The sequence below is a fragment of the Vidua chalybeata genome, chromosome 4, assembly GCF_026979565.1.
Source record: "Vidua chalybeata isolate OUT-0048 chromosome 4, bVidCha1 merged haplotype, whole genome shotgun sequence".
Classification (NCBI taxonomy): Eukaryota; Metazoa; Chordata; class Aves; order Passeriformes; family Viduidae; genus Vidua; species Vidua chalybeata.
Genome location: NC_071533.1, coordinates 38,509,349 through 38,531,320, shown reverse-complemented (window position 1 = coordinate 38,531,320; position 21,972 = coordinate 38,509,349). Strand labels below are relative to the sequence as shown.

General features: G+C 38.9%; 2 protein-coding genes and 1 long non-coding RNA gene across 3 annotated transcripts in view; 2 read left to right on the top strand and 1 right to left on the bottom strand.

Annotated features, from left to right (window-relative positions):
• Window positions 1-4,541: 4,541 nt before the first annotated feature.
• TLR3 (toll like receptor 3) lies at window positions 4,542-14,204 on the top strand. Its single transcript, XM_053940093.1, has 5 exons — window positions 4,542-4,586; window positions 7,280-7,728; window positions 8,891-9,082; window positions 10,722-12,547; window positions 13,328-14,204. Exons 2-5 carry the CDS (start codon window positions 7,285-7,287, stop codon window positions 13,554-13,556), a joined length of 2,691 nt encoding a protein of 896 aa, XP_053796068.1. The 5' UTR covers window positions 4,542-4,586; window positions 7,280-7,284; the 3' UTR covers window positions 13,557-14,204.
• Window positions 4,579-17,954, bottom strand: LOC128786664 (uncharacterized). The gene is made up of 3 exons (XR_008430416.1): window positions 17,869-17,954; window positions 8,187-8,282; window positions 4,579-4,832 (listed from the first exon to the last, which is right to left on the bottom strand). It is a non-coding gene; the product is annotated as an uncharacterized LOC128786664 (long non-coding RNA).
• Window positions 17,940-21,972, top strand: part of FAM149A (family with sequence similarity 149 member A) — a 24,665-nt gene continuing 20,632 nt past the window's right edge. The window contains exon 1 of the mRNA XM_053940094.1: window positions 17,940-18,320. Within this exon, the coding sequence (XP_053796069.1) occupies window positions 18,061-18,320 (260 nt within the window). The 5' untranslated portion in view covers window positions 17,940-18,060. The remainder of the gene's footprint in view (window positions 18,321-21,972) is intronic.

Sequence of the window (21,972 nt, the reverse complement as noted above, 5' to 3'; positions counted from 1 at the left end):
GCCATAGGGATTCCCCAAGAAAAAAAATCAATGAAAAAAGATACAGGATAGAGATTTCAGTAAATTGAAAGCTGAAATACACCTGTGGCTCTTTTAAATACAGGTTACTCTCAGATTCCAGAGATTACATTGCCTTAAAATCACAGTGGGAAAATATTTCTAAAAGTGGTAGGCTTGTCCTAATGTTTGCTCTTTGTGTTGCAAGTATGGTTGTAAATCAAATGATGGAATTTCTACTTTATTATTAAAGTTTGCTGTGCTCACAGTGAAACCGCTTGGCATGGGAGCCACTGTACACGACCTGAACTGGGATATAGATTTATTGTTGGAAATATACAACATGCAAAAACATGCATGGCAATGTGCCAGAAAAAGGGGGAACAACAAAAAAAGGAAGGGATTCTGAAACCAGACAATTAAATACTGTGGGGAGATGCTGTTAAATAGAAATTATTTCAAATAAAAAATATTTAATATGCATGCTTAATTGAGAAATCTGGATAAGAACAAGATTTTAGGAAGGCTGTCAACTTTTAGGGAGAGTTCTTGGAGGTACAAAAATATTTCCACAACACAAGAATATCTAAGTCCTAAATTCTAGCTTCTTTACTGCTTCCTTACAAAAAAAGGCTAAAATATTTAAGAGCAATAGTTATATATACATGAATCCAGTGCTGCAAACATGAAACATTGAGGGACCTCTTTTATAAAATGGTGGCATAATGAAGTGAAACATTTTGACCTTCTCTAACTCTGTCTAAAAGGTTAACTTAAAAGTTAGTGACTTCTCCTTTTTCTGGTTCCAGGGTCCTCTCTTTGGGATTAGAATTCCCTGGATGAAAAGTAAAGGCATTGACATAATATGTGTGCTAGTATTGATGCATCCTTGCTGGAGCAGTGGAAGATGCAGTGAAAAGGGTTGCAAAGGCTGCCTTTGAAATTGTCACAATAAAGAGAGGAGAGGTAGTGTTTGAACAGGAATCCATCCTAGAGCTGAATTCTCAGTTCTCTAATTTGCCTCCTGGCTAGGCTAAATAAAGGAACCTAACTGTAGTGAAATGAACTTTTGTGAATGTTCTTACAAACCAGAATATTTCAGATACCTGTTCTGCTCAGGGAATGTGACCTATCCTGCAGTAGCAATTGATCTTTACAGTCAGTGCAACACATCAGAAAGGTGTCAAAGCTGATGAGTCAAACCTGTACTTTATCTCTGCATATTCACTGGCATTTTGAATGTTACTTCCAGGTGATAAACACTTTAGTCAGAGCCACTGTTCTTGGCTGGCTACTAGATATCTTAAATACCAAACAATGGCTGGAATGCTCAGTTACCTGCCCAGGTCATGTTCCCAAATTTCATTCACTAACACATTTTTTATTCCACAAGAGGAATTAAACAAAGAAATGCATGGAAGTAAAGTCCTTTGTCTTTGAGGTTCGGGAGGATGCTAGTGAACATATTCTGGCTGTGAATCCCCATGTACTCTTTTCCACTTTTGTGTCAACAAAAATCTAATGTAATTTAATTTTTACAGCTTGTAAATCAGCAGTATTGACTGAGCAGCCTTAGAGGAACTATTGCATCTAAAATTCAGGTGACCTGCTAGATACTTCAACAGCACAGTTAAACTTAGCCAAATTCACGTAATTACAAGAGAAGAAGCATCTATTCTTGTCTCAGGAGGCACATCCAAGCTAACTCGGTCTGCCACACTGTCGTCCCTTCTAGCTGCCTTGGTGTTGCAGGAAGTCCCCTGTCAAGACTTGACTCAGATCTTTAGTGTTCAGGTCTGCTCTTTCCTGCTTTCTTTCTCCTGGTAGCTGTGCTCACTTCCAGACATCTTTAAATTCTGTTTCCATGAACCTGTCCATTGCTGCATAGGATGTCTGAATCCAACCACAACAAAAGGTGCTTTCACCTTTTGAGTGGCTGATAGTCATTGGAAGTGTCTGCATGCGTTCTTTCAGTTTAGGTCTTCTCCCTGATGCTTGCAGTGTGACTTGCAGTTTACAAAAACACTGAAGTCCCAGTGTATTTAACTTACCCATGTGCTTTTATCTGAAGATCAGGTAAGATCAGTAGACTTCCTTTTTTCCTAGGCTCAGTTGTGGTGGCATGTTAGCTCTGGCAGTGTTCTGTGAGATAGTGCATGTACATCCCCACCCTTCTGTGTTTATAGACCGGATAAACTTAAGCTCGGTCTGTGCAGCAGCTGGTTACTTTGCTCTTAAACATGTAAATGAAATGGCTTCATCCCCAGTATTCTGCCTGACTGGGTTTTGTCACCATTCAGAACCACCTCACTCAAGCTTACCCTGACCTCAATGTGAGACCTTGCCTAATTATTGTGCTGCTTTTATTCTAAATTATTCTCTGGACATGTGGATTGCTTAACTATGCCCTGCATTACGTGCTGTCATGTTCTTTCCAGCACTTGAAGTAAGTGTAGGGCAAAGTAGGCCACACAGTGGAGTTATGGCAACTTGGGAACCTGATGAGATTGCACACTGCTGAAGTAAGCACAAATGTATGCTCTTTGTTACCTGCCTCAGAACTTCCAGCCATATGTGCTGAATCTGCACTGGTTCTGTATGCCCTAGAGCGTATCTTGCACAGTACTATCTTGCTGGCTCTTGTAAATTTCACTGCAAAATGTTTACAAGAGCTTCATTGCTTTGAAATTTTCTGTACTAAAATAAATGTTCTTACCCCCAGTGCAAGAGCTCCAAAAGAGTGGAGATTTTGACCACCCAGGTGCTGTTGTCTCCCCGAGTCAATGATATTTTTTGTAAGGCTAGAGTGTTGAAAAAGCCTTAGTGGAAAAATTAACAGCTTCACCAGCATTAGATGGTTTTTCTCCATTGTGCCTGGGACAATAGCTTCCTAATAGTCTCCTATGTGTACAGGGAAGAGAGGTTTGAGAAGCAGTAAATTGTGAGGTAAGATCAAAGACCACATTTTATCTGCAGTTATGAGTATGGTGTAGGGAGAGATAAAATACCTGAGAGTATTGCTATGCTGGAATAGTGATCTGCAAAGGTTATTAATTATTATGTTTCTTACCATCAGTGTGATCTTCTATGTTCTAAAGCAGCAGAATTACAACACACAAAGCAAAAATCCTCTTCAGATTAACTTAATGTGACTTCAGCTGGCTGTCCTTCTGATCAAATGACCTTATCCTGACATGAGCACACTGGACAGCATGGAACAGAAATTTACTCTTCCCACACCAAGAGGAAAGGGAGGATCAAGGTTTAACTGTGAAAAGGGAATGAAAGGCTTTAGAGCCTTTCAGCTCCAAAGGATCTTGGTTCTGGTCTCAGTTTGTGTCCCAGCTCCAAGAATAAAAATTAATTTCTATTCGGCAATTGCTGAAAGAATTCAGAGAACAGAAGTAGAGGAAGTAAGGGCCTCAACCTCTTTGTTACCCAGCCCATCTCCCAGCCAGCCTCCTCCACAGCAGATATGTTGGTAGCCCCAGATTTAGAGAAGAAACCAGCACAAGCTCCCTCCCTCCCCCAAGCTCCTGATGGGCAGGCAGTTAATACATTGCTGCAGGTTATAATTTCAAACACTTCCAATGAAGAATTAAAGCCCAACTTTATTCTTTTTTGGGTTAGTCTGCAGCTACCCACTCTTCCCCTCCCACTTAAGAGGGGACTGCACAATTACTTAAAAATGTCAAGTGACCTCAGCTGTTGGTGTGTCCTATGTATAGGTGAATCAGGTCTGAAGAATATTTATGAATGCCAATGTAGTTGAAGCAATAGCACTTCTTATCATGTCCAGAAGCTGGTACTGAGAAAGTCCCCTCCAGGATACTGATGGTCAGGTCCTTTGGAAAGCAGGGACACACAGATTCACGAACAGTATGAAGAGGACACACATCTGAAAGCTCTACCTGAAACTTTAACTTGGACTTTTAAAAACAATTTGTTGGTTTGTTGTTCTTTTTTTTTAAACATAAAATATTTTATTTTCTTTCTTAGAAATTACATATATTACTATCTCACATAATCAAATTCCCTTTTAAAGGGAATACTGTACATGGCTCTGTAGGAAACATTGTTGCTGTTTCTACTTTAAAAACTAATACTCCTATGTCAATGAGCTGTCGGTCAGGATATTGGCTTTTGGGATATGTCCTTGAGGATTTTCAGAGACACTGGAAATAGCCAGGGATAAATTGTAACTGAGTTTTAAATAGGATCGTGTGATGCTGCTGCTCATTTGTGACAAATCTGTGTGTTTCAATCCGTTTATTTGCGGTCAGCAACCACATGCAGCAGTCCGACTGTGAAGTTAGGAGCTATCTCCACCCTCAGCACCTCTGAAACCCTTCATCTCAGGAGGGTTCGCTGCGGATGGGGGACCCGTGGCTGCCGCTGCCCGGGGATGCTCATCCCGCCGGCTGCCGGAGCCGGCCCCGCCGCTCCCCGCTTCCGTTGCCACGCCTGGCCACGCTTTCGGTTTCACTTCTTCCGGCTCGGGGCAGAGTGTTTCCTCATGGTTTTCGCGTGTTGAGAAACTAGTGCAGAGGTGGGATGCTTGCAGACACAAAGGGATAAAGCCCACAGAGGTGAGTCGGTAAAATTCTTCACTTCATAGTAATAAATGTGAATATCGAGTTGCAAAGGCAAAGTGGTGCTTAGGAGTTTGGGTGATTTCCTTGATCCTGGATTTCTCTTCACTTGCAAGTTAGCCAAGTCAAAGCCAATTTTTAAAGTTCTTGCTTATAATGTTAAAACTGTATTTCTTTGTTTTGCCCACCTGAAACGCTGTCACTGAAATCTGATAATGGGCGTGTGCTTTCTTCTCTGAACCCCTAAAAAAAAAAAAAAAAACCACGGACAAAGCTAAAACACCTAAAGCTGGTTCCAGATTTCTTGCAATGAAAAAACCAGGAAAAGGCAGCCCATTGGGCCTCGCTGGAAGTCAGCTAAAGAACCTGTTTTTGTGATTGCGCAGTACATTTTTCCGCCTTTCAAATTTAAAGGTGAGCTGGCAACAATTGCTGCAGAGCCCAGCAACTATCTGATCACCCTAAAACAAACCCTGAGAATGATACTGACCAGGATGCAAGCTTCTGTCACAGATAAGCTTCCCTTTTGTTTTCCTTATTGTTTCCAGCGTTTGGGGTGCAGAGGAAAGAGGTAGGACAAGTGGTCCTTTATTTTTCTCAGCTGGGGACACGGGTTCTGTATTTGGCAGCAGCCGTAGCAGGCCAGGCTGTCTGCAGGACCAAGAGTTTGCTGTCCCCTCCTCTTCCCCATTAACCAGTGGCAGATGAGTGGAGAGCCAGGCTATGAGAGCTGCAGCTTGTGGGTCAGCCTGACACGCAGTACCCAGCAGGAAATTGTTTTTTCATTAAGGTTCCTTTTAAACCATCTTTTGTAGTCCTTTGTGTGTGCCTTTGCAATATTTTATGTCCTTCTATCCCTTGCTTGTACCCCCACTCTCACTGGATTATACAACTGTCTCTCCTTAGATGACCAGGTTGCTCCCAAAAAGGCAGCCATGAGGTTCATCTCTGGCCACTATAATGTGACTTCTTGTCACTGGAGCAGTCCTAATGCATGCCCTCTGAAAGGGCAGGTCAGCTATGGAGTCAAAGTCTGCTAGGGTCTGACCTGCTAAGCTCCTGTTTGGCTGCAGGTTGCAGTGTCAACTCCTTAGAGTGTTTTGTTATGCTAATGGAAATTTGTCTCTTTAGAAAACATCAGTTATGAAGAATTTTTCCTTTTTTCTAGACAAATGTGCTGGTTTAATTTCTCTTCTCATTTCTTGTTTCGTTGTTTGCTGAAGTGTGATACTCTAATGTGCTCGAAGCTCAATCATATTAATTAAACACAGGTTCCTGGCAAAGGAAAATGGGAGCTGTAGAAGTAAGAAAGCTCACACTTCCCATGTGTTAGTCTTTTGAGAAGCTGTTCTAGTTTCCTGCTAAGTCTAGGCAGGTTTATTCCCATCTATAGCCTGTTCTTTACTGTGGCACTAATAGCTTTCTCTGCCTGGGAGCCCATCCAGCTGAGACTGAACTAATTGGTGAATTGAGGTTGGTAGGTAGGTTCCAAGTTTGTTGGCAGAAGGCCATACAGATATGTGTGTATCAAGACTGGAGACAATTAAAGCATTAAGGTTGAAAGTATAAGCTTACTGTCCTCTGCTACAGCATGAAAAAACATTCTGGCAAGCACTCACAAAGTATGTTCTTCCTCTGTTAAAGATTAATTCTGTAGAGAATAATATGGAAGATACAGAGGACTTTTGATTAGAAGAAATGCCATTTAATTAGACAAGCTCTATGACTCAGAAGGCTAGTCAAACCCTTCTGAGCTCTTACAGCTCTATTCTGGTCAGAATATATATGGAATTAATTTTCTTCCTTGTGCAGTAAAGTTCATTACAAGATCACTAGGTGAATTTAAATCTAATGGATACTAAATGGAAAATGAACAAAATATGAAAAAGTCTAAGATCCACTAGAAATGTAATGATAAAACAGGTAGAGTCATTGAAAATTAGAGATCAATGTTGATATCCTAATCTAAATGACCAAAAATATGGGGTGGAGTATATAAATCCTTAAATGTGCAAATTTTCCTGAAAGTATTTGGATAAATGTATTGAATCTATGGGCAGTGTCTCCTCTACACCTTGGCTCTTCTCCATTTCTTTCTCTTATGAGGTTGTTACTGATTTATTCTCCGTGTTCTTACTTTCTCATATATGTTTCTTTAGCCTGGTATTCCTTCTTTCTCTATAAGATTGTATGACAGGTAGAATTTTGTGTGATTGACTTGTAAAATAAAAACCGGCAAGAACAGTAAAAGAAATAAGTGGTATATTATGTGTTTTTACTGCATATAACTATAAATATTTTACATGTAATTAAGCTCAGAGATCAGTTACTAACATTGAGAGGCTTATGTACAATTTGTCATTTATTGTATTTTATGAATGTTAAAGCAATGCAGAATTAATCAGAAAAGAGAAATTTTCATTGATAATAAAGTTGGTAACTTTTTGAACATACCTATTTTTATGCAAGACAATATTATTGCTTTTAAATAAAAGTCTTTATATAGAGAGATTATTAGGCATAACTCTTCTGCAGAAATGAATACAGAAAAAAATCATGGGTTAAAAACACTGACTGTTTACTCACTATGAAATCACATATTTTTTAAGCATTGCTTGCTTAGCTTTCAGTTGAAGATGCAAGTCGTGTCAAAATGATTGTAATTTGCAGTGTTCATTTTGCCTTTGCAGATAGAATGATACGAAACGCTATTCTTTGGTGGAGCAGCTTATATGTCAGACTGATGTTTGTCTTCTGGCTGTGTGCATCAACTGGAAAGCAATGTCATATCCAAAATGAAATGGCTGACTGCAGTCACCTAAAGCTGACTCAAATTCCCTCTGATCTTCCAAACAATATAACAAGTTTGGACATTTCTCATAATCAGCTAAGACAGCTAGGTCCTGCAAATCTGACCAAGTACAGCCAGCTGGTTTACTTGAATGCAGGCTACAACAGCATCTCTAAACTGCAACCAGAATTGTGCCAAAATGTGCCCCAGTTGCAGATTCTGAAGTTAGAACATAATGAATTGTGTAAGCTCCCTGACAGAGTCTTTGCTTCCTGCACCAACCTGACTGAGCTCAATCTGGGATACAACAGACTAAAAATAAAAAATGATCCTTTCATAACCCTGAAGGTAAGAGTTAGAAATGCACCTTTTCATGTAAATAAAGTATAAATGGGCAATTTACTGTATTTTCCAGTGCATATACAGAACTGCTGCCTTGGTATCTCAAAATACCCAAAATAGAATCTTTCACTGATTTTTGCTGAAGAAGAGGCCTTGTGGCTTCTGTTTCAGCATGTTGGAGGTTCAGTCATCTTTGTGAGTCAATGCTCTCCATTCCTTTTTCTTATTGCATCCCTTTGAAGCACCTCTCCATGCAGGATATGTGCTGAGTGAATAGGAGCAGTAGATGATGAGAATAGCGAAGTGGTTGCTGTGGAATCTGAGCTGCCTAAATTCTCTTGACGTTTAAGTATTCAAACCAGGAAGGCCAGTGCTTAGGCTGAATATATTGTCTCAAAGGACTTAAAGAATTGAGAAAGAGTAAAAATGTTTTTATTGTACCTTTGCTTTCTCTGGTAGTTTACCTGTGGTTAAATATTCTTGTCTGTAGCAGAGACTGGGGGACCACCACAGAAAGCAGCTGCCTTTGCACCAGGCAGGACTCAGGCAAAAACAAGAGCCTAAGGACAAAAAAAGTAAAGAAAAGACATTGGATCGGTGATCCAATGAGTACGCATGTGGTTTTGAGTAGGTCTGAATGTTCCTGCTAAACTCAGTATTCCAGTTCAGTTGCATGAAGTGTACTTGCTTGCATTGTAGGACTGCTGACACAACTATATACAAGAGTGCAGCCAGCTTCATGCTGAGAACTTCACCTTCCTCATTCCATTTATGGGCCTGGACCACACTAAAAAAGCATGGAATGCAATGTTTAGTACTGCAATAGTTGTAACTGCAGCCACCTGTAGGCTTTTGCATTTATCACTTTATTTGAGGCAGGAGGGCCTTCAGTGAATTAAGGAACTTTAACCAAATCTGGTTTGCAGTAGATACTTTAGCAGGTTAATACCATTAATACCATTAAAGTTACTAGTGTGAAAGATACAGAATACTTCTTCCAGCAGGAGCTTGAAAGCTGCCATTTCTGTATTACAAATTTATTTTAAGTGTAGTGTTGCAACTAATCTGTCATACGCTAATGAAATATTTCTAAATATTTTTGTATATTAATAAAATAAAGATAAAAAAATATTTTTATCCTTTTTTTTTTCTTGCATCTTCTCTCCAGAACTTGAATATTTTGGACCTATCTCATAATTCTTTAAAGTCAGCCAATTTAGGATTGGAGCAACAGTTGGAGAAACTCCATGAGCTCATATTGGGTAGCAACCAAATCACTGAGTTGAAAAAAGAAGACTTCAGTTTTCTTAGCAACACCTCATTGAATAGTCTAGATTTGTCATCAAATCCACTAAAAGAGGTAGGAAGCATTTCAACACAAATTTAACAGGTGTAATTAGAAGATGGAACTATCCTGATTTACCCTTTATGATTGTATGGCATTTACATTACAATTTTGATGCACTGAGGTCCAAAACCCATTCTATTTTATACAGCATTACTCCTGACCTCCAGAAGTGACTTACAGAATTATTGTTTTGCCACTGAAATTGGCACAGGCTGGTTTCATATAGGATGGTTCCATGTAGATCAGAGGTCTCAAGCAAGACCTAAATCGAGATGCTCTAAGAATCCTTACCAGGTATTTTCCATGCAGAACTTTTTCTGCACATGCTGAAGGTGAAGGGCTGACACACTTTCTAAGTGGGTAAAAAGTGTGCTATTATTCAAGTCTGGTTATACAATACAGGTTTCACTTCCCAGTTAATCAAAGAGAGCGTTCAGCTTGTGGCTGTGGGAACACCAGAGAAATAATCATTCCAGAAACATATACTCACTCTTTAAAAAAAAAACAAAAAACAACAAAACAAAAAAACCACATGGGTGCTTTGTCTTCCATCTACCTCACTGTTCTCTCTGACCTGCATCTCGGTGTTACGATTCTTTGAAGAGTGATGGTTAAGTGTGGCAATTGTAAACTGGTTCACCCTCAGCATACAAACACTGAATATGCATTGAATTTCCTTGGTTCATTTGGTTTTTGTTTGTTTCTTTTGCTTTGTTTCCAGTTTATTGATCTCTAAAAAATATGTACATTGAACCTACAATAATATTTTAAGGTGGTATAAGTTTGTATCAGTGCTAAGAGTGAATCCCACCATCCTATTTTGCTTGGCCACTTCATCCCTTCCTATTTTTGATACCAGTTTTTATGAGGCTATGCACTGGATCACTGGGGAAACTCTACAGGTGTTTTGGCTTGGTTAGCTTATAGCCACACTGGTTCCCTACCTGGTTCACTGTGTGACTGCATGTGGGGCAATTTGGCACAAGGCTACAGGGTGTGGATGAGTAAATGGCACAACTCCTTTCTTGGGCACCGCTACTTTGTGCCCCTTTCAGCTGCTCTGGTTTTACAGTACTGCTCTCTAAAAAGCAGACTTATGTATTTGAATCATTCTGAAAAATGGAGTAATTAATCCATCAGCTGATATCTTAATCAAGATGAGGGGACAGCTCTATGATGAAAGCTTGTGATCCATATTGTGAAAACAAGTGCGTAGTATTAGATTTCATAGTAGCTTCAGCTTGCACAGAGAAACTGGGTTTCTTCTTGTCTGTCTGCAGACCTAATAACTAGTAAATTAGTATACCTATATCAATAAAAGAAAGATCAAAAATTTTCAGATACTTCTAGAGAAGGAGTTTTGGTTGTTTGATACAAACTTGCATCTCACTAAGCCACTTTCTATCTTCTTCTAAAATAATACTACTCATATTTATGATAATCATGTTATAAATGATAGACATATTGTCACAAGAAGTGTAAACTCCAAAAAGTGTTTGTCTGAGCTTGGCTGTGAAGCAATCTGAGTGTAGGAGTTCTATTCTGCATGAAAATCACATTTTAAAACCTTTCCAAGTTTCTGCTTTATTGGTCAACTCTCTTACATAATTCCCTTGTTTAGCTCAAGATTTTTTTTTTCTTGTCCTTTCAGTTTCATACGGGATGTTTCCATACAATTGGAAATTTGTTTGGCCTCATACTGAACAATGTTGAGCTTGGTGAAAATCGCACAAAGAAACTTTGTACAGAATTATCAAACACAGAGATTCGAAACCTCTCACTGAACCACGTGAAACTTTCCTACATTAACAAGTCAACTTTCCAGGGACTACAAGGAACAAATCTTACAATTTTAAACCTTTCCCAAAATTCTCTCTCTCTCATAGAAAATGACTCATTTCAGTGGCTTTCAAGTTTACAATACTTAAACCTGAAGATTAATAATATTCACGTATCTTCACGTTTATTTTATGGATTATCCAGACTTAAACATTTGAATCTCATAAACTCACTTAGTGGGAAAATTGAAGATTTTTCTTTTCATTGGCTGTACCACCTGGAGTACCTTATAATGGATAATAACAATTTTCCAGGAATTACTGCTAATATGTTCACAGGTCTGAACAACCTGAAATATCTGAGTCTCTGCAACTGCAACATAAACTTACAAAGAATAACTAATAAAACATTTTCATCACTTGCTAATTCTAGCTTACAGGTTCTCAACCTCACCAAAACCAGAATCTCTGCAATAGAAAGTGAGGCATTTTCTTCCCTGGGACACCTGAAAATTCTTGATCTTGGTCTCAATGAAATTAGTCAACAGCTTACAGGTCATGAGTTTAAAGGCCTCAATAATATACAAGATATTTATCTTTCCTATAATAAAAATTTGACTTTGCAAAGTAAATCATTCATTTTTGTCCCAAGCCTTAGAAAACTGATGCTGAGGAAGGTAGGCTGCAGTAATCTGGAACTTTCTCCTTCACCTTTTCATTGTCTACGAAACCTGACTGTCCTGGACATCAGCAATAACAACATAGCAAACATAAAAGAAGACTTGTTTGATGGACTTGACAAACTTGACATCCTGGATTTGCAGCACAATAATTTAGCCCGGCTTTGGAAACATGCAAATCCAGATGGCCCTGTTCTTTTTTTAAAAGGTCTTCCCAATTTGCAAATTCTTAATTTAAAATCAAATGGGCTTGATGAAATTCCAGTTCAGGTTTTCAAGGGTCTGTTTCAATTAAAACACTTGGATTTGGGATCGAATAATTTGAATTTGCTTCCAGCAACTCTGTTTGATGACCAAGCCTCTCTGAATTCATTGAACCTTCAGAAAAATCTGATAACCTCAGTTGAAGAAAAAGTATTTGGCCCACCTTTCAGGAGCTTGAGAAAACTAGAGATGGATTCCAATCCTTTTGATTGTACCTGTGAAAGCATTGCTTGGTTTGCTGATTGGCTTAATGAGACCCAAGTGGATATACCTGGATTGAGGTCCCAGTACATTTGCAACACCCCACCTAAATATCATGGTAGTCTGGTTTTGTATTTTGATAGTTCAGCCTGCAAAGACAGTGCTCCATTTAAACTTCTTTTTGTGATCTCTACCACTATTGTGATGCTGTTCATTTTTATTGTCCTTACCATCCAATTTGAAGGGTGGAGAATAGTTTTCTACTGGAATATTTTAGTCAATCGAATTCTTGGTTTTAAAGAATTTGAGAGACAACAGGAACAGTATGAATATGATGCCTATGTTATTCATGCAAGAGAGGACAAGAATTGGGTGTCTAATAATTTCATGTCTCTAGAAAAAAATAACCACTTTGAAATTAAGTTTTGTTTAGAAGAACGGGATTTTGAAGCAGGTGTATCTGTATTTGAAGCCACAATTAACAGCATAAAAATGAGCAGGAAGATTATTTTTGTTGTGACTGAACACCTTTTACAGGATCCCTGGTGTAAAAAGTGAGTAGGATATATAATTTTATCTGTAAGGGGGAAAATTTCTTAAGAGATATTTTAACAAGATAATTTTTTAACTGTAATTAAAAAAAATAGCATTTAATGAACAATACCCACTCAAAATCTACTTCAGTATATTTACCTAATATATTGTAACTTCAGAATAATTCCTAAGTTAATAAAGTTAATTGTTTCACACATACGGTAGTGTACATTTGAATGTTTAAGTCAATATTGTAGGCATTTTCTTGGGGTTTTTTTGTGCTTTTTTTGGCTGTTTGATTTATTTGTTTGGGTTTTTTTTTTGTTTGTTTTTGTTGTGGTTTTTTGGTTGGTTTTTTTGTTTGGTTGATTTGTTGGTTTTCTTTTTGCTTTCGGGTTTTCTTTGGGGCGGGTCTTTTGTTTGGTTGGGGTTTTTTTCCCAAAAGTCAGGCTGACACCTTTGCAGGTTGCTTTCCTTAAAATTACACATTTGAAGAAGAGCAACAATGAGTGAGACCACTAGCATTGAAAGATGATTTTTGTTTGTCTTTAAATTAGTCTTTTCACCATTCTTATATAGTGGTCTCGTAAAGAAAGGGATTTTGCTAATCAAGGCAGTAGATGTAGGTTATATTTTTAGAGCATTAATTTTTTTTTTTCATTAGAGGCAACTAATTTAAGAAAAGTAATAATCATTGTATATCACAAAATAGACATTAAGATCCCTGTTAAGAACTGTTTGTCTTTTCTTTTTCTTTCACATAATAGAAAACACTGATTTTTGTCTTATTTTTGCTTCAGTTTCAAGGTGTATCATGCTCTTCAGCAAGCTGTTGAACAAAGTCGGGACTCCATCATACTGATCTTTCTTGATGATATCCAAGATTACAAGTTATATCATGCACTTCACCTGAGAAGAGGAATGTTCAGATCTCGCTGCATCTTGAACTGGCCAGCCCAGAAAGAACGAATCGGTGCATTTCATCAGCAATTAGTGATGGCACTTAAATGTAAAAGTAAAGTGCACTGATTTTTGAACTACAGATTTAAATTATGGGGTCATTTTATGTATATTTTCTACCACTGGAAAACTAGCAAGTCTTCATGAAGGTTTCAAAAAGATTGTCACCCTGTAAATATATGTAAGAGTCATTATAATTTAAATTTATTTGTTTATATTAATATTTTTGCTGATATTTGAATTCAGCTGCACTGAAGTGACATTAAAAGGGATCATGGTGGATAGTCATTTCAATCAGTGTATTAAAAATGTGGTAGAAATTCTGAAAAGCAATGAGAATCACTGATGTTCTATGAAATGATGTAGGGTAGAAAAGACAGACTCTCTAAGGGGATATACAAAAGAAAATGCATTAATGATAAAACAGTAAATTCTTTGTAGAAGGTAGAGTAGACACTACTTCTTGCTTTTGAAACGTAGGGGATTCAGTGCCTCCAGCTGGAAAGCTTTCCTTGTGAAACACAGTAAGTAACACAGAAAATGACTGCTGTAATTCAAAACAAGAATTTGCAGTTCAAAAGTGAGTTTCAAAGTGAGTGGTTTCAAAGTGAGTTTTAAAACCTTTGTGATTATGCCTTCTGGGGGGTTATGCCTGCTGGTTGCTATCAAAAAGTGACTTTCAGGATGATGAGTCAACTGATTTAATAAATTTGGTATCAGGAAAAATATTTTTGCTCTTCTCTGGTGAAATTCAGAGAGCTGGCAGGACATTCAACACTGAGAGATGTCACCTTGCATACAAAACTGTATGTGGGCCTGTACACAGAACTTGAAATCAATGTGAAGCATGGCCAAGGCACAGCTGCTGCACCTATATAACATGAATAAAGGCACAGATATTTTTGTAATATAACCAGAAGCCAACTTCATGGAGAAAGTGGTGCTACTGCAATTTCATTACCAAAAATTTTGTTACTGGTAAAGCAACAACAACAAAACCAAATAAATTGTTTTAAATAATATCAGAAACATTATCGTGACCACAGTTAGAGGTGGAGTGGGAAAAAATTTTCAAAACTAGATTAATTTTAATTTTTTTTTGTTTCCTTTTATACACAGTTTTGCCTTTGATAGTAAAAAAGAAAACCGTAAAAAAAATCAGATAGAATTCTGCAGTTTATTTCTTGAATATTAAGCTAGTTTGATTTTTTCCTGAACATATTTTACAGAAATGTTGGCTAGATGGCAATTGCCAGGGCATTAAGGTTCAAACATATGGGCTAGCAGCTTGATCTGGAGAGAGAGCTGAGGCTGAGCAAAATGTGCTTTGCAAGAGTGTTTCTAATGTTTAACACTGGCTAAAATTTTATGGTGAGTCTGAGCACAAGTGATTGTAAATTAGACACAAGGCAGTCATTTGTATACTTTTGTTAATATTTAATTGCTGCTGCAAGGACTTTTTAAAACTTTATCAGCTTTTAGTAGGTCTGTGATCCTTTAATAGCTCAGGAATATTTTGAAATTGCTTTCTCCCCCTAGCATTTCCCTCATCAACTTCAATACCACTATTGCTACAAGAATGCTGTTTTACTGCTTTAGAAAACAGTTCTATACTTCACATTTTAAACAGCTTTTCTCATTATTTGCTACACGTGTAGATGAAAAATTGGGTTTTAATAGGTTTCCTATGTCTCATGATGATAAAAACTTAAACAAGACAAATAATTAGTGAAATAGGATTTTTCATGCACTGGAATAGTGAAGGGAGTGCAGATGTCTTCACTTGCTCGGGCAGTCCTGACTGAAAACAAAAACAGGCTTTGTTTACAGCTGAAGTGATAGATGATGATTCCCTAATTACAGTAATAGGATTATCCCCATTGTGATTCTTTCATCTCATCTTTCTGACCTTCTCAGGCAAAGTGACAAATTCTTTCTTCATGCTTAGGCCATGAAAGTTGAGGAGGCAAGTTGGTAATTATGGTGTGCCAGGTATGCACCATGTCAATTGTTCGTTCTCTTATTTAAAGACTTAACATGTGACAGGGTTCCTATCCTAAATCTGCAATGACACATAGTAGCAGAATTTCTCTTTCCACATCAATATAAATTGTTTAGAAAATGCTAGTATTTCACATTGATATTACTAGTATTCACGTGGATATTAGAAATGGCATAAAGATGAAGAGAACGCATGGAGGAATGCTGCGGTGAAATGTGATACAAGAGGTTAGACTAGATTATCTAATGGTCTTTTATGACCCTTAGAGCCTGACAAATGACAGCATGTCTAAATTCTTGAAGTTGTTTCTATTTACTACAAAAGCCCCCAAAACTGGTTTCAGAACAGTGAAAAAATCTTATAAATTCTTAGTTTGGTAATACAGCTAGGAATACAAACAAGAAGTATGTAGTGATGAATGAAAAATCCCTTTAAATTATAAAAATATGATGAATACATTATTATGTATAATACATAATTATGTACATATCATGTACATAATACATATCATGTATTATTTTTGTACCTAGATTCAGTTTAAAATAATTACCACAGTAAAAGACATTATAAAGGTTTACAATGCATAAAATTAATAAAAGGTTCATAATGTATAAAAAAAAGGCACAGAAATCATAATCAAAGGGCCAGTGGTAATCATCAGTTACACCAGACCTAAAATTTTCCTATAAATTTTCCCTGTTTTTCTGCAAGTTACTTACATCTGGTCTGCTCCTGTAGATTTGTTCGACAATTTTATTGAGAATAAATAAATGGGTTTACCATGGCTAAGAGTTGTAAGTGCTTTCAGGATTCAGTCTGTGTCTGAGCTGGGCAGTCTCTTTGCAGTGGGTAGCATCAGATTATATAATTCTGATTTGCTGATGAGTTGAAAACCAAATAAATGAAAAGTTTGAAGTTACAAACTTGAAATATCAAAGATATTACGTAGGACTAAAGAGGAGCCATTTGTATTGAAAGCAGAATATGTAAAGGACTTGAGTGAGGCAGAATGCTCAAGTCTGGAGATTTGGAGTGGAGCCCAACTGTTTCTGCAGATCTTGACTGATAGGGTGTTATGGTTTAGGAGTAGTATCCCCCAATTTAGTGTCCTAAACCATGTGCTGGCTTGCTCACTCCTCCCTCCCCCTGGCAGGCTGGAGAGCAGAACTAGAGGCACAAAAGGTAAAGATCATGGGTTGGATAAGAACAATTTACTTGAAAAAGCAATGAAATAAAAACCAAACAGTAACATGAAAATATTAAAAATATTAATAACAGAGTGTATAAGAGAGGTGATCGATTCACATGTGAGTTCTTATCACATGGAAATCAAAGGGCCTCTGCCCCTCATGCTTGATGTGAGGTGACATAGAATTACCTTAGGGTCCTAGCCATGTCCCTCCTTGCTACTGCAAACATGAACCTGATCCTGGCCAGAACCAGGACACAAGGAGTAATGAACAAGTTACAGACAGTGATGTTCGTATATATAGCTGAGATAAATATACTACCCACCAATGAGCTCAATTATGCTACTTTCACTGTGGCTCAGTCAGGGCTTTTTACCACGGTTGTGCTGGTAAAAAGCACAATTCAGATTGTGCTGCTGTTAGATTTAAGCACACCTATTCCATAAGGTTTTGTCAGAACATATTTATTCTGGTTTGTAAGAAAAAGGCCAGGAATGCCCCAGTTTCAAATCTCAGTCCTGTACTTGGTGTTCTGTGTGCTCTCTCTGCTGGCTCATTGCATTACTTGATGTGTGCTAGGAAGACAAGGCAGGGATAAAATTCCTCACTTTGTACCCTTAGTTGTTGTGGACCAGCAGCTGCCAAGTTAAAATCGATAGTACAGCTAGTTGCTTGATGTATAATCCTGGGGCTCATATGTATAAAGCAACAGGTCTAACTTTCAGCCTGTGCTGTTCTTTCGGGCACTCCAAGGGCTACGGGACCTGTCATGTTCTCAGCTGCCACAATGTTTGCCTTATCCATAATACTAAGCATTACAGTGTTCCCAAACTGCTGCTGGTGTGTTCATAGTTGTCTTCAGCCAGGCAGACAACCCAGTGCTGGAAACCTAGGGCAAAGTTAATTATTCCCCACTCGTGTGCCCTCAGCTGTCTGGCTTGTGTCACTGTCACCCTCTACTGCTCTCCGAACTGCCCAGGATGGCTGGGAGCGCCTTTAAAAGCACGCGAGCTGTTGCTCCCACACAGCTCCTTTCTGCCTCTGCCTGGCATGGTGATAAAGATGTGCTGGGTTGGGTCGCTCTCACTCCCCACTTCTGGTTAAGCCGAAGGGCTTAAATGTGTTGAGGGCCCTGCTGCCCTGGCAGGTGGGCTTCGTTTTTGCCCCATAATATTAGGTGGGATTCTACCTGCAGGGTCGGGGCCTCTCCCGGGCCTTCCGCCGGCGCGGTGCTCCCCGCCCAGGGCGGTGCGTGCCCGGCGTGGTTTGTTTGGCTTAGCAACGCCTGCCGGGCCGCAGGCAGCGGGCAGCTCCCGCCGGAGGCTGCCGGCCCCTCGACAGGGCTTGCGGCGCCGGGAAGGGGTTCCCGTCCCAGCCTGCCATGAAGGTGGCGGCCCTGGGGGCGGGAGCCCTTCTTTCCAGGCTGCGCCGCTCCCCGCCGGCCCCCAGCCCGCGACTCCCGTCCGGCGGGGGCCGCGCCGCGGGCAGGGGCGGCCGCACCCCGAGCCCGGCGTCCAGCGAGACGGACAAGGAGCCCGGGGGGCGGGCGGCGGCCAAGGGGCTGCTCATCACCCTGCCCGACATCGGGGAGGAGGCGGCGGCCGAGGGCGATGAGGCGGCCGGCAGCCCACGGCTTCCCACGTGAGTGAGCGCCCCGCAAACCTGGGGGCACGGGGAAGGTGTGCGCCCCTCACTCCTGTAGCTTCCTTCCACATGGCTTTTTCTGCCTCTGGGTGTCCTGAGCAGTACCGAACATCTCAGTGGGCAGGGTTTACCTTCCCCCGGCAGTATGCCAGAGGCAGAGAGGCACATCTTCACGGGCAGGAGCGATGGCTCGCGCGGACTGTGTGCGGCGCCGTAAGGAACGCGGAGCTGGAAAACGCTCGCGGTTCCGCGTGGAAGGGGATGGGAGTCAGAGCCCGGCCCTGCACGGCCGGAGGAAAATTGTCCCGTCCCCACCTCGGGATGCGCAGGGAGAGAAGCCGAGGTCCAGAGGGCGTGCAGGGGATGGTGAGCCTGAGTAGGTATCGTAAAGGTCCCTCACGTAGGTGTGCGGGTTGTATCAAGTTCTGTCTCGAAGTTGCTACTGCGCATCAAAGCAGACATTTCAGTCACTGCCTAGTGAGGTTCTAAAGTGTCAACAACAGGTGTGAAACTTGGTTTGGATGCTTCTGTGTTTAATTTTCAAGTATAACCTTGAAACGTTTAGGGTTTGCTGCATATAAAAGAAGCTTGTTAAATATGTGTGCTTCCATTTGGTGATATTTTGCTATAGCAGAGGTATAATGCAGTGGTTTCTTAGTGTATTTAAAACAGAAGAGTTTATAAAAGTGAGCAACAGTTGCATTACTGTATTGGTGGAATTTTTCATACTATCACAAAAAAAAGGGAAGCTACTGTATATATTTTATGGACATCTATAATTGCTGCTTCTGTAGTACTAAACTGTGCTAATCTTCGCAACGGACAATCAGAAGAACAGTAAAGTTTTGTTAGGTGTTGATAGGAATGAATGTATATTTAAGTTTTTAACTCTAAAGGACTGGAATCTTTTAGTACACTTAAATCTTCAGATGGATTTTGGAAGCTCTAAGTTCGGTTTCCACGTAGCATAATATTTATAAAGTAGGAGCACAAATCCTCCCTGACATACTTCTTTTATTTCCCCCTTCTCCAATTTAGAGCTTTTAATTTTGTTTCAGAATATACTGTAAGCTTTTTCAGGCTTAAACTTTTACTGTATTTGTGTAAAATAGTAGCCTTTTATGAATAGGGAGGCTAATCTTGTTTTATGTGTAGTAACAGAGCTCTGTTTATAAGACATTTGGTGCTTTATATAAACAATGCCAGAACAAATCAGTGTTATGTCCCTGTAATTTCCCCCCAGCTACTTCTTTTTTTAATACCAAAAATAAAGCCAAGAAAAATGTCTATGACTTTTATCATTAAAAAAATTGAAGAATGGAATCCACTCTTAAAACAAACTGATTTTATTGGGATGAAGAATAAACCCTATTATTTTAAAACTGATGATGTCCAGCAAATTACTCATTTTGACTTGCTATTGAAGCACATCTAATTGATATCACCTAATTATCCCCTAACTTATGCCTTTGTATGCATGGTGGCATTTCAAATATTTTATTAATAGCAGTAAAGGTTATACTGATAAGGTATTGTCTGTCTTCAAAAACCAAAACCAAACCAGAAAGAGGTAGAAGAAGGAAAAAGATACTTCACATTGACAAGGAAAGTCTATACCTCCACATTAGCATTTTTTTAATTAGGTGGTTTCACTTAAGCTTTTAGAAGAAGCATCTTAATTAAATATTGAAAAACTTAGTATTCCTTGCTTAGAGTTGAGATTAGAATTTGTGAGTTACAGAATATGATAATATATTATTGATAGTTATACACAGGAAGCTTTTGCTTATGTAAATAAAGTTCCTTTATTACAAGTTTTATTGCTGTTTAAAATTATTTAGAATACATCGATGGCCACTGTATTTTCATTGATAACAATCTACAATGAGTAATTGGTTAATAAAGGATCCATTTTATGTCTTAGTATTTTTTTCTTAAGTATGGACGAGCTGATAGCAATGACAGTACATAGTGCAAAATAGTGAAAATCTGGCACTGATTTCTTGCTGTCTTTCTCAGACATGCTACATTTTCTGATTTCCACAACTAACAACTACTTGTCCTAATAGTGTATAGGGCTAAACTATGGCAGTACTTTGTGAGATTTAACGTTTACTATTTACTTACATAGCAATTTCATGTTCTTTTAACGAAACTGAAGGAGGATTTATAATGAATAAATATTTTTTTTATAATGGAGGAAAAAATTCATAGTTTTTTACTCTTATTTGAAAGAAAATATATTCTGCTATAAAAGACCATGACATTTCTTCAGAGAATATGAAGACGCTTTATGCTACACTTACAACAATATGTTAATGTACCAAGATACATAGATTGTTTTTTAAAGAAACATTATTATTGCTATCCTAACATGTTGCAATAGGTAGGCGAGATAACAACCCCTCCCTAATCTAAATTGGGCAAAGCTTAAATTATATTGTTTAGAGGTTTAGAGATTCTATTTTGTAGAAACTAATTTTGCTGCTTCCTATTTTCAGAATGCTTCTGACACATGGAAAAAAATGTTTGTGAACTTGATATGAGAAGTGTAGCTTTATCTGTGATGTACAAATAACATTATCTTTTGTCAACTTTTATTCCTCGAGGCTCAAGCTTTGGGTTTAGAAATTATTAACTTTGAGAATGTGGATATAAGTAACCTGATGAGCTGCAGAAGAGAGTGGGAATTCTGACTTCCTGTCTTCTGTTTTACCCACTAAAAGCAATAGAGCTCTTTCACACTGTATAATGCATACTAACCTAGATAGGGCATTGTAGTGTTACTAAGATGGTCACTTCCCTTGTTGTACTGATCTAAAAAAGTAAATTCAGTAATGTGGTGATTTGCCACGGTCTATTTTTTCATTGCAATTAAGTGTACAAGAACTCAGAAGCAAATTTTAATTTCACATGGCGCTACACATTCATCTACACTCTCTAGATGGATGCTACTAAAAATAATTCCTAACATTTAGTAATATTGTATATAAAGTTCAGTTTTTGGAAAATGTTATGGACTTCCAACAATGGTTTGGGTTGCAAGGGACCTTAAAGATCATCTAGTTCCAATCTCCCTCCCATGGGCAGGGTCATCATCTACTAGACCAGATTGCTCAAAGCCCTGTCCAATCTGGTCTTGAACACTTCCAGGGATGGGTCATCCACAGCTTGTCTGGGCAACCTGCTCCAGTGCCTCATCATCTTCGCAGTAAAGAATTTCTTCCTGGTATCTAATCTAAACCTGCCCTCTTTCAATTTAAAGCCTTTCTCCCTTGCCCTACATGTTTTGTAAAAAGTCCCTCTCCAGCTGTCCTGCAGGTCTCCTTTAGGTAATAGAAGCCTTCTCTAAGGTCTCCCCTTTTCTTCTCCAGGCTGAACAATCCCTGCACTCTCAGCCTGTCCTCAGGGGAGAGGTGTTCTGGATCTCTGATCATCTTAATGGCCTTCCTCTGGGATCCCTCCAAGGGGTTGACATCCTTCTTATGCTGGGGGTCCAAGGGCTAGATGCAGTACAAGCTAATCAACTAGAGAATAAATGTAAAAAAAAAAGCAACCACAAAGCCCTTAAATCCAAAGAATCTCATGTTAGCTCTAAGTCCTTTAATTTTTCTTAGATGGAGAGGACTTGTTTGTTGGAAACTAAGAT

What these genes read in the sequence shown, in the direction of transcription:
- TLR3 (XM_053940093.1), top strand. Translation starts at nt 7,285, where the DNA reads ATGATACGAAACGCTATTCTTTGGTGGAGCAGCTTATATGTCAGACTG. An exon ending in CATCAAATCCACTAAAAGAG is followed by an intron (nt 9,083 to 10,721) that starts GTAGGAAGCATT and finishes TTGTCCTTTCAG; the next exon opens with TTTCATACGGGATGTTTCCA. An exon ending in CAGGATCCCTGGTGTAAAAA is followed by an intron (nt 12,548 to 13,327) that starts GTGAGTAGGATA and finishes TTTTTGCTTCAG; the next exon opens with TTTCAAGGTGTATCATGCTC.